The 12610-nt window shown below is 53.0% G+C and overlaps 1 protein-coding gene across 1 annotated transcript in view; it reads right to left on the reverse strand.

Moving 5' to 3' along the window:
- tenm2b (teneurin transmembrane protein 2b) overlaps nucleotides 1-12610 on the reverse strand; it is a 137716-nt gene that overhangs the window by 22491 nt on the left and 102615 nt on the right. The window contains exons 9-11 of the mRNA XM_062535973.1: nucleotides 4657-4779; nucleotides 1759-1964; nucleotides 962-1157 (exon numbers count right to left, since the gene is read on the reverse strand). Coding sequence (XP_062391957.1) covers nucleotides 962-1157; nucleotides 1759-1964; nucleotides 4657-4779 — 525 coding nt within the window. The remainder of the gene's footprint in view (nucleotides 1-961; nucleotides 1158-1758; nucleotides 1965-4656; nucleotides 4780-12610) is intronic.

The raw sequence follows: 12610 nt of genomic DNA on the forward strand, positions 1-12610 counted from the left end.
CGCTGAATATCCCACTCCACGGGTGTATCTCATACAGACCTTATTCACGCCCTGTCTATAGACTCAGTGTTAGCTGGCTTTACAGTCGCAGTTGAGCCTGGGAGATGGAAGTCATTTCAACCACCTACAAGAGATCTGCTGAGTGCAGTGGAGTTGAGTGCGTTCGTGCATGTGTGTGTTTGTGTGTGTGTGTGTGTGTGTGTTTGTGTGTGCAATGGCCCTTTTGTGCTGTAGAGCGCTCTCTCTGTCTTTTTTTACAAATAGTTGAATGGAGAGCCATGGGGGGAAGTAAAGCCCAATTTGTTTTGGTTTGTTTGCTGTTCTGTTTTGCTGTTTTTGTGAGGAGTCGCTGTGCTGTGTGACAAGTGCCGCGTGAAGAAGAAGAGGAGGAAGAAGACGGAGGAGGAGGAGGAGGAGAGGGCGAGGGAGGGAGGGTGCGTCTCCAAGGGTTACCTGCCTCAACCACACGTTTTCCACCTCGCAGCTTCCTCTCCTCACCTCATGCATTTTACATGCGCACTGACATCTGCACTGCCACAGGAGCATTTACTTAAGCAAATATGCAGCGCGACCACGTCACCCGCCCGCCTCACAAACATCTGAGCGTCTCGCTCACGTGCCGCTAAATCACGTTTCGGAGCCATTAGCGCCGCGCTGGAAACTCCAGGCTGACTGACGATGTTTATACAAGCCGGGGCTGGTCGTTCTATTCAGGTCTGTTTGACCTTGTTGTTGTCACGTACTGAAGCGTGGCAGATGAGGCCATGCCATTAACCTCTAATAACGCATAGGTGCGCTTGTCGAGGCACCTTTTGTACAGTCTTTATTTATGTGTTTTTTTTTTTTGGTTGTTCCACTTGAACTGACTTCCTCCCCCAACAGAAGGACGGGGCAAGCACCCTCCGCTCCCCCTCCCCCCCCCCCCTTGCCCCCCCCTGCAGGGCAGTGCCCGGCGGCTCACCCAGCGCCATGGTGTTGAAGGACACGGCCTCCTTCTCGCGCCCGTCGTTGTAGAGGGCCAGGTGCCAGGTGCCCGGGTCCAGGTAGCGCACGAACACGGCCTCGTTGAGGATGACCGTCTGGATGCTGCGCCGCTCGCGCGGGGACTCCACCACACTCCACTTCTCCTTGCCGTCCAGACGCTCCATGTAGTCATACTGCCAAGACACCGCAGCCAGCGCACAGAGAGAGAGAGAGAGCACCACCAGGACAGGGAGAGGGGGAGACAAGAGAGCCAAAGGAGAGAGAGAGAGGGAGAGAGAGGGAGGGAGAGAGAGGGACAGAGAGAGAGGGACAGAGAGAGAGAGAGAGACAAGAGGCAAAGGAGAGAGAGAGGGACAGAGAGAGAGAGAGACAAGAGCCAAAGGAGAGAGAGAGGGACAAAGAGAGAGAGAGAGAGAGAGAGAGAGAGAGAGACAAAAGCCAATGGAGAGAGAGGGACAGAGAGTGAGTGTGAGAGAGAAGCAAGTGCCAAAGGAGAGAGAGAGGGTGAGAGGGAGAAAGGGAGGGACAGAGAGAGGGAGAGAGAGAGGGGCAAGAGCCAAAGGAGGGAGGGAGAAAAGAGAGAGCCAGGAAGAGCAACAGAGAAAAGGAGAGAGAGAGATACAGAAAGGGAGACGGACAGAAAAAAAATAATTAAAAAAGAGAAGTGGCATTTAGAGAGAGAGACAGAAATGGTATTCAAGGATATGTTCATTCTGTTTTGGAACACAGGTTTACAGGTGTCAGATGGACATAAACAGGAAGTGGGGTGGGCACCTGGGCATGAGAGGGTGGCAGCCCCTTGCGGATGTAGACGCCAAACAGCGCGTCCTTGCCCAGGGAGATGTTGAACTTGAGGAAGAGCGGCTGGCGCAGGTGCAGCAGGGACCTCCAGAAGACGCCCGGGGGCACTTCCTGACTGACCCGCCGGCCCACCTCCAGCTCGCCCATATTTATGCTGCTGTTCCGGAACATCCATGGCCCTGAGAGGGGGAGAGGCAGAGAGGGAGGGGGTTATTCTGCTTTTCTTTTCTTTTTTTCTGTCCTTTATCACCGTGACAGTACAAATTATTGTGCTGTTGTATTGTGTCTTGACAGCACTTGGGTGTGAATATGCCGACACACACTTGAATATGAATTTAAATTTGAGAGAGCGAGAGAGAGAGAGAGAGAGAGAGAGAGAGAGAGAGAGAGAGAGAGAGAGCACTTAAGTAGCCGATACAAAAATCAGCATCAATATCAAAGTATCACCAAAAGAATAAAACCATTATATCAGAAACCCTTTGTGTAGGTAATTGCTCCAAAAAGACATTGCCAATTGACACGATGATAAATAGAAACCCAATCTATGCTAATCCAAACGACGACTACTGTTCCCATATTTTCTAAACCCTGTCACGTTGTCCATTTATCTTAAAAAATGTTGGGGGAGTGAGAGAAAGGAACCGTCAAAGTAGTCTGCCACCAAACACCGAGAGGTTTAAAGAAAACACTTTCGGCGGAGAATGAATGTGTCACAGCCAAACTCCAATCACCATCACAGTCACATACAGTCTTGCAGCTCATCAGTTGTGACTCGTGAGAGAGTGTGTGTGTGCTTGTGTGTGTGTGTGTGTGTGTGTGTGTGTGTGTGTGTGTGGTGAGAGTTGCGGAGGAGCGTCGCCCCTTGCACAAACAGAAGCTGTCAACTCAACCAACCCCCCCCCCCCCCCCCCCCCCGCCTTGCCAACTCTTTCCCACCCCCACCCCACTCGGGCATGTCGAGGTGGGCGCATGCAACATTAATGTCTGATACCGCTGGAGATAGGTGGGGAGCGAAGGGTTGGGGGGGCGTGGGGGGAGCAACATGAATTCCCACACCTGTTTGTCATTGCAGTCTCAGGAGACTGGGGGAGGGGGAGGGGGGGTGATGCTCAGGCAGCTCAGTTCTTCCCTCTCCATCTCACTGCGCATTAGCTCCCACACACACAAACTCAGACTGCTGCTCTAGCACTACGTCTCTATACGATGACGAGGGGAGTCAGCAAACAAACAAAAAAGTATAGCTGCTATATTGTACAGTACCTGTGCACACCTATGTACACACACTCCCATATGGATGCATACACAGAAATGCACAAATACACAAACACAAATACACACACACACACTATACCACATTGGCATATCAAACTTAAACACACACACAAACACACACACACACACACACACGCATACACACGTCATGCAGTGCAGGGAGACACACAGAGCATGGTGTGGCGGGTGCTGTGCGTCAATCTGTGTGTCGCTGGCCGTGTCTGATGGGAGGCGATAAGCGCAGGCACACTCTCGCCTCCTTGACTGCAGAACCTCGGGCTGCATTTAAAATAGCAGCATGAGGCCTCACAGCAACGCAGCAGCAGCAGCAGCAGCGGCGGCGGCGGTGGAGGAGATGCCATTTCTGCACCAGTCAGCTCCGATCTACTCCGGGAGACGCAGCCTCTGACAGGGGGAGTCGATGATAAATGACAGCTTAAAAACTCAACCAACCCCGCCCGCCCCTACCCTTGCTCCGCGCTTTCCCCACCTACACCCCTCCTCCATCTCCGCTCCACACACCCCACCCCACCCCGCACCACCCGCCTGCCTGCCTGCCTGCCTGCCGCTCATGGGAGGTCAGTTGGGCACCACTCATTAATATTGCTGAGGGCCTGCAAATAGAGGAGACGGTGCTGCATCAGGCTACGTGTCCCCGTAGGGAGGCGAGGAGGAGTAAAAAAGAAACGCTCCTCAAAGCAGCCCGGGTGTAGAGCACAGGCTCGGCGGGGCTACGAGCGCCACACATCAACAATGTTTATCGGTTAGATCTCGAGTGTGGAGAAGTGTTCTCTTGTGAAATGTGAAAGTCTTCCATCTTGGTGTTTCCTAGTGTTAGGCTGTTATGCGTACGGCATAAACAAGAGCCTGTGATGGAGACCGGCGCAGACTTCTTGCGCTATCACAAGCCGCATCTTCATCACAGGGAGACGCCAACTGGCAAGTTTTGCCAAGATTCTCCACCCTCCCACTATCAAAGCCAAAACAAGCAAGCCGGTGTGGGTAACAAAGAGAGGGAAGTAGAAAAAGCACTTCAGAGGCGGGTAGGAAAACGAAGGAACGAAAGAAAGAAAGAAAGAAAGAGAGAAGAGAGAGAGAGAGAGAGGTAAGAGAGAAAGTAAGTGAGAGTGAGAGAGGAAGAGAGAGAGAGAGAGAGAGAGAGAGAGAGAGAGAGAGGGAGAAAAAGAGAGTTCACAGCTCTCTCGACTCCAAAGCGATTTCACAGCGCCTGCCGCCCACTCGCCGCCTCCTTGCTGTGGATCAGACAGATGCAGCGTGGAGGACGGTTTCGTTATGCCGCTCAGAGAAATTAAGACATTCTTCATTCGCGGCCAGACACGTCCCCAGGACCGCGGGGGGCAATATGGCGTTTCGCCGTTATCAAACCGCCGCGCCTTTGTGAGTCGGCGGATTCAATTTAAAGTTTATCTTTTCAGCGGACTTGAAAAGGCGCCTTTGTAATGAATTCTGTCATCTGCGTCGTGCCTGGGCTCGTGGCCGCCGCGTTGTTTGTTCGTTTCATAGGGTCGTGCGTACGTGCGTACGTGCATGCGTGCGTTTGCTCGGGTTTCGCCGCGAAACCTGTCAGGGGGCTCTTACCTCTTCCTCCGGAGGGCACTGTTGCCACGTCGCCGATGCCCGCGATGGCTGTGCTGAGGCGGGTGCTCACCAGGTGCCCTTCCGTGCGCTTCAGCTGCCAGTTGAGGCCGAGCAGGTTCAGTGCTGTGGGAAAACATGGAGAGCATTGTGTTACCTCAGGACAACACACACACACACACACACACACACACAGATTTAGAGTGAAAGTGAGAGCAGAGAACTCCACACATACCTCGTCAGTGATATTTTGCGACAAGTATTAACACTTGACTTTAGTTGCACTGATGGCTGCATTCCAGACAGGAGTCATTAAAGGAGTTTAAAATACCACATGTGACTCCACACAAAGAGATGTGCAGACATATCTGGAGATCAGCAGCTCTCACAGTTTCTGGACAGCACCCTTACTACTCATATAATCAATGTCACATGCCAACCAAATCCAGTAAACATAGACCATATTTGAACACTTGTCTGAACACTTTCTTTTAATAAGTCTAAGGGTTGGCAAGAGTGTACACATCTCAACAAAGGACTCTAGAACAACGTTTTAAATGCACAGAGGGATCTCCCCATCACTGTAACATTTAGTGTTTATGTGGGGAGACAACAACTGCTATGAGGGCAGAGCTACAGTACTGCAGAGGAAGATTTTCTCAGCATGACCTTTTAGGGTTCTGAGAACTCCTTCTGGGGCAGAAAAGCTTGTAGTGTATTAGGACCACAGAGATAGCCTGGTCCTACCATTCTCTCGTACATTCATAATGTACAGAGAGTGGGTCTGCGGTATATTCTTGGGTTTTATCAAGACAAAAATGTGCGGGTCCAACCAGCGAACAGAGGGAGTAGCTTAGAACGATGACGTTGAGGTCATGCGCTAGTTTGAGCATGTCACGTCACGACCAAGCGCTAGCGGTTGGATTGGTTGTGGCAGTATCGGAGTGGCTCTGGGCAGATCCAATAGTTTTAAACATCAACAGTCTCCGATTCAACAAAGTTAATGCTTGGCAATGGAAAGTGGCCAGACTCTCTGTGCATTATGAATGTACGAGAGTATGGTAGGACCAGGCTCCACCAGAGAGGCCTTGACCGTGTTTGTGTACTCTGCTGTGAGGAGAACATAAGGGCGGCGCCATGCAGAGGGCAGCCAGAGACTATGATTACAGAGCAAGCTAATGCATCAGTCAAGCTTATGGGAGTCCACAGAGCATTGGCTCTGCACACACCTCATAGTGCTCTCCACCTCTCTTTCTGTTGCTCTCCCTCCTTCTCTCCCTCCCTCCCTCCCTCCCTCCGTCTCTCTCTCTCACTCTATCCTTCTGTGGGGAGGGTGCAGACGTCTGCATTATCGGTGATAATGACTCACCTTCGTCCTCACTCGGCTATCACACCTAAATCTCATCCCTCCAAAATCGATGGCTCTTCCCCCGCTGCTTCTAACCCCCTCCACCCCCACCCCCACCCCGGCCCCCTCTCCGTCCACCGCTCCGTCTCGCAGCGCATGGAGAACGAGGGCTGGTAGAGAAAATGGCTGAGGAGGAATGAATGAACAAACGTCTCCACACATCAGTTCTGTATGAGGTCTGCTGGGCAAAAAGAAAGCGCTGACTCCTGTACCTTGCCACGCACAAACCGACACACACGCACACAAACTCTCGTGCACACACACACACACACACACACACACACACACGCACGCACACACACACACACAAACACTACAATACATACACAAGAAATTTAGCACACAAAGAGACTTATCTTTTAGATCTATTCGATTTTGCTTTTCTTACGCTCTTTGTTTCGCCCAACCTCCCCTTCACCCAGCCCTGGGTAGTGCCAACTGCCAGTGACATGCATGAAATAACATTCGAATGCATCCTGACCTTGGTCTTATTGTGCCATATGGAAGCCATTTCATTTGTCCATAAATGAGAATCTTGCTTGTAGTTGTGTAGTTGAATGGTGGGGGTGTGAGTGTGTGTGTGTGTGTGTGTGTGTCTGCATGCACATAGGTGAGCATGAACGTGCGCCTGTGTGTGGTATGTGTCTGTGTGCAACAATGTGGTGTGTTTGTGTGTGTGCAGCAATGTTTGTGTGTGTGTTTGTACTTGTTGGTATTACACTTCCATCACAGTAATACAAAGGCAGTAAAGCTGCCAGGCTGCTGTCACCAGAACTGACGGTGCTCATTCGGCCTGTCTCAGGCTCCCAGGGAGCTGGGGCCTCTGTGTATTGTGCTTGATGACGGCAGTGAAGGCTCCTCTGAGGAACGCGGGTCACTCCGCCAGTGGAGGGCACTCTTCACTCGACATGAGAGCTCTGATCTTGGCAGTCTGTGCGTGTAAGTGTGTGTGCGTGTGTGTGTGTGTGTGTGTGTGTGTGTGTGTGTGTGTGTGTGTGTGTGTGTGTGTGTGTGTGTGTGTGTGCATGAGTATATGTGTGCCAGCGTGTGCTTTTTCATGCTAGCCTGCTGCTCCCTGTGCGGCATTATCAGAGCCATTAGATCATGGCTGGGTCGGGGATGGCAGCGTTGTTCTGCTAAAGCCGAGACATGCAGAGCTCCACCGCTTCCCCGGCACTCTCCCAGTCAGAGAGCGGAGTGTTTACCCTCTGAAATATTACTGAGGTGTGTGTGTGGGGGGGTGGGGGCCTTAGTGTCTGGAAACCCAAGCTGTACTCAGGGGAGTAGCCTCAGCATTGAAGGAGAGAGGAAAAGAGAGGAGGAGAGAATGGATGAGAAGAGGAGAGAAGAGAAGCGAGGGGGAGAGAGTGGGGGAGAGGAAGAGAGAGGAGGAGAGAGTGGAGGGAGAGAGAGGAGAGAGGAGAAGCGAGGGGGAGAGAGTGGGGGAGAGGAAGAGAGAGGAGGAGAGAGTGGAGGGAGAGAGAGGAGAGAGGAAAAGAGAGGAGGAGAGAGTGGGGGAGAGGAAGAGAGGAGAGAGTGGGGGGAGAGAGAGGAGGAGAGAATGGGGAGAGGAAGAGAGAGGAGGAGAGAGTGGGGGGAAGGAGGAGAGAATGGGGGAGAGGAAAAGAGTGGGGGAGAGGAGAGAGGAACGTTTTCTGCTGTTATGATGCCCCACAGAGTTGCCTGGTTGGTGCTAAATGCATATGATGGAATGGAGGAGAGAGCCCCGCCTCATCTGCCTGTGAGGAGGAGCCCGAGGGCTTGGCGGGGAAGCGAAATCCCCACGGAGTGACCCGAGGGCGACAGCAGGCATTTACGGTGGTCAGAGAGAGCAAAAGGGGGGCGGGAGGGGTCTGCACGCCCGACGGCAGCGTACTCAGTAAACTCGGTCTGTCGCTTCGCTGCTCTTCAGTCAGGCTAATCACATCTGGTACAGGGTGGGGTGGGCGGAAGGGGGGGGGGGGGGGGGGGGGTTCGACGACAAACTCACTTTCAGCCCAGCAATAAGCATGAATAATTTAGGCCCGAATGCAATAGATTAGGAATTCATGAGGTGGCACATAACACTTTATGTAATCTCTATGTATAATTCACTTCATCAGTGGATATTACTCAGGTGCAATCAGAAGAAGCCGCATCTGTGTTCTCCGGAGCGAGCAAAAAGTCAGCGGGGCAAGAACGGCACCAAAGTCCAAAACAAGAAAAGAGAACGAGATGGAGGGAGCAAGCGAAAGGGACAGTGACGGCGCCTACTTGGACGTACCACCAGAGGTTTTTCTCCGTCTCGCTGACGATACACTTTCCAGCGGTCCATCCCTCCGAGAGAGAGAGAGAGAGAGAGAAAGAGAGAGAGAGAGAGAGAGAGAGAGAGAGAGAGAGAAGCTGCTTCCGAACTGATTACGGGATCAAGCGGAGGCGGCCGTGATAAACTGTGCCACCGAGATAACACTGACGCTGTGTCTGCCGGGCCGCTGCTGTCCGCGGGAAGCCTCCGGCCAGTCAAGGGCGTAGCTGACAATTATTACACACAAAGCAAGTCATTTGTTTTAGTGGCCGGCGCTGGCAGGGCCGAGCAACGTCCATAGGCATTCAGGCTGCGGCGGTGCCAAGCGCAGTGGCCTGACCGAGGGAAGCGTGCTGACCCATATGGTCCGTTAGAGGCCTGTGCTGCTGGGAGTGTGAGGAACAGCAGGGAGAGAAAGGGAGAGGGACAGAGAGAAAGGGCGAGAGAGAGAGATAGGGCGGGGGAGAAAGGAAGAGGGAGAGAGAGGGAGGGAGAGAATAAGGGAGAGAGAGGGAGAGAGAAGGAGAGAGGGACAGAGAGAAAGGGAGAGAGGGAGAGATAGGGAGAGAGAGAAAGGGAAAGGGAGAGAGAGGGAGGGAGATGGAGAGAGAGGGAGGGAGAGAGGGGGGAGAATAAGGGAGAGGGACAGAGAGAAAGGGAGAGAGGGAGATGGAGAGAGAGAGCGTAAGGAAGATGGAGAGAGGGAGAGAGAAAAGGAGAGGGAGGGATGGAGATGGACAGAGGGAGGGAGGGAGAGAGAGAGATGTACAGAGGGAGTGAGAGAGGGAGAGAGAAAAGAAGGGGTGATGGAAAGATTGAGAGAGAGATGCAGAGAGAGGGCAGATTTGGAGAAGCAGGCAGATCACGCTGATTCACAGACTAAAAATACATCAAGAAGGCAGTTAGGTGATGACAGACTCTCTAATGTATGCACACAAAAGAAAACAGACAAGGCCAACGCCTACGGTTCAACAGCCTGGTATCAGGAGGGTTCTATGGCATGGACTTTTAGAGATTCTGTGCTTTCAAGATATGGAGCTGTTCACTAATTACCTCACTGCTCAGTTTGTACCCACAATCTGTATTTCATTTCAACAGATTCCTGTAAAACAGTAGATGCCAAACTCAACTCAATAGGTTTTATCAAACTCAAACACTCTGAAATACTTTGTATCATCACAATCCTTCATTCTAACTGTCTAACCTCAACATTATCTCAACACTACCACAACATTGCCTCAGTGAGCCCCGTAAGTGCTGTCCGTCGCACCCAGCTGTCAAAGACGTCAACTGAAAGAGCCCCAGCGCATGTCAAAATAATGACACTGATTTAGTACCTGCTCATTCATCATTACCATTCAGCCCTAACAAAAGCTCCCCTGGCCCTGCGACAAGGAGCAAGAGTTGTGTCTCCCTGCGACAAGGAGCAAGAGTTGTGTCTCCCTTCCAGGCAAGAGCTGCGTCCCAGAGGGCTACTGCCGCCGCTCCAGCAGCCCAGCCCAACCCAACACACACCTTAATGGCTTTGAAGTGCGCGACTATAAAGCGCAGTGGAGCCGAGAGCTGTGAGCCCGGAGGCTGGGGCGCCGTGGCCTTCACTCTCACCGGGGACGGGACCTGCGGCGCGGCGGAGCCTTGGTCTGGTCTGGCCTCGGCCTGCTCAACATCCCCCCCCCACCTCCACACACACACACACACACACACACACACACACCCCCTGGTGAAAACAGCTCGGGGCCGTCACTCCCGGAGGAGCCATGCCTGAGTGCCTGATGCAACGCGCAGGTACTTCACAGCAATCTCCACACAGGATTACAGCAAGCCCCCACTGCAGCGCTGCAGCCACTCGACACTGTGCAACACCTGCACCCCACCCCCGCTTACAGCTCACCTCTCCAGAGAGAGAGAGAGAGAGAAAGAGAGAAAGAGAGGCAGAAAGAGAGAAACAGAGAGGCAGAGAGAGGGAGAAGGAGATGCACAGAGATGTAGAGAAAGAGAGAGAGAGAATAATATTGTATACTGCTACTCTTTGTTTTCTCACTTCCTTCTTTGTTTTCTGCTCCGCTCACACAAACACAAGCACCTAGAGGGAGAGCGCTTTTGGAGGCTGGAGCGGAGCCCTTTCCGTCTCTCCTATAGGAGGGCACTTTGGGCGCCAGGCAAGAAGCCTTTCATCTTCACCAGCCCACAGGGCCAAAGGAAAGGCCTGGAAATGGTTCTTCACAACACGCATCTGAGAAAGTGCTAGAGCACACACCAAGACATAAACACACATAGACACACAGACACAAACACACACAAAGACACAAACACTCAAAAATACACCCACACATTCACCAAAATGCTGTCGACAAACCCCAATCCCACAGGTTGCTTTTATTTGTCTCTGATGCCACTGAGTGCACCTCCCTTTGATGTCCCTCTCAGTGTTGGGCTCGCTGCTTTGCTGGCTTCCCCAACTGACACACCAGGCAGGGGGCCACTGCTGAGTACAACACCCTTGGAGCAGGTCTGCTACACCTTCCAACCACCAGCACATGCCCTGTCACACAAACACGCGCGCACGCACGCACGCACGCACGCACACACACATGCGCGCGCACACACACAAACACACACACACACACACACACGCGCGCGCACACGCACACACACACACACACACACACACACACACACATACACTACAACACATAGACACATACAAATGCACGCACACACACACACACAGCCACACAGACACCCCTGTCATTTGAAACCTCCTCCATCGCTCCACTTGACCGAGGACCCCAGTGCCTCCTCCTCCTCCTCCTCCTCCCCTGCCTGCGTCGCTCCCCTCTTCCTCTCCCTCGCCCCCCCCCCCCCCTCCTCCCCTCTCTCCCCTGCTCCGGAGCCGAGCACATGACATACATCACACACTCTGCTGGTATGTGAGCGGCACACTGCTGTCGACTCGTCACACTTCAGAATGCTCCCGTGAATCTGAAAAGGACTGGAAACAGCATACCCCTCCACAACCTACTCCATCCTCCTCCACCCTCCTCAGCAGCAGCACCACCGCCACCACCACCACCCCCACCACCCCCCTCCCCGCCCCGCGGCAGTCCTCTGAGGGCTCAGACGTGGGCGTACGGAGCAGTGTGACGAGATGGATCCAATCTATTCCACTCCACTTGTCAGTACCTCGAAACGCAACAATCATTCCCCTCGACACATTTTTTTCACTCCGTTATAATTACTGTTCTTTAGTTATGAGGGTATCTCTCCACTCTCACTCTCTCGCGCACGCTTTCTCTCTGTCTGTCTTTGTCTGTCTCTGTCTCTGCGTCCTGTGCTGAATGGGAGCTCTCCCACTCTCTCTCTCTGTCTCTCCCTGCCTACTGCCTATCCCTCGCTCTCTGCCTATCCCTCTCCCTCTCTCTCTCTCTGTGCACCCTGCGCTGAATAGGAACTCTCTCTCTGTCTATCCCTCTCTCTGTCTATCCCTCTTTCTCTCTCTCCCTCTCTCTTTCCCTGTCTATCTCTCTGTCTTTGCACCCTGTGCCGAATAGGATCTCTCTCTCTCTCTCTCTCTCTCTCTCTCTCTCTCTCTCTCTCTGTCCCTCTCTCTCTCTCTCTCTCTGTGTCCCTCTCTCTGTCCCTCTCTCTCTCTCTCTGTGTCCCTCTCTCCCTGCACCCTGTGCTGTATGGGAGCTGTCTCCGCGTGCTCAGCCCGCCCCACCTCTGCTCTCCCGCTCCGAGCGGCCCGTCTGACTGACAGCCTCGTATGGCGCGCTCGGTCTCTGGGCACGGACCTGGAGGGGCCTCGCCGTAACATCCTTCCGTGACCTTGTGCGCGCGCGCGTGCACACGCTTTTTGGACACGAGACGGTGACTCCGTGTCCTATAAAAACTGACCTGAAAAAACATCCATCTGCACTCTGCCGGACGTTTCAAAATTTATGAGCGGAGACCAAAAAAAAGAGAGAAAGAAAAAGGAAACGGGCAGGAAGAGAGAGAGAGAGAGAGAGAGGTGGAGATGAGAGAAGGCTATTTGAGGAGTCATTTTTCATGTTGGTCAGAGGTAAAGACTGCTTGTTCTGAACTCGGTCCAAAGGAGCAGGAGTTCACCGTGCTATTATCTGTGGGCTCCAGATTCGTCTGTGGATGAGGGGAGAGATTAGCTTTCAGAGGGAGTGGGGGGATCATGAGGGTTTGGGCAGGGGGGAAAGGTTTACCGAGGGGCGGCTTGGACCCCTTACAGCAGGACAGAGGAGGGGGGAGAA

Source organism: Sardina pilchardus, chromosome 5 (genome assembly GCF_963854185.1).
Source record: "Sardina pilchardus chromosome 5, fSarPil1.1, whole genome shotgun sequence".
NCBI lineage: Eukaryota > Metazoa > Chordata > Actinopteri > Clupeiformes > Clupeidae > Sardina > Sardina pilchardus.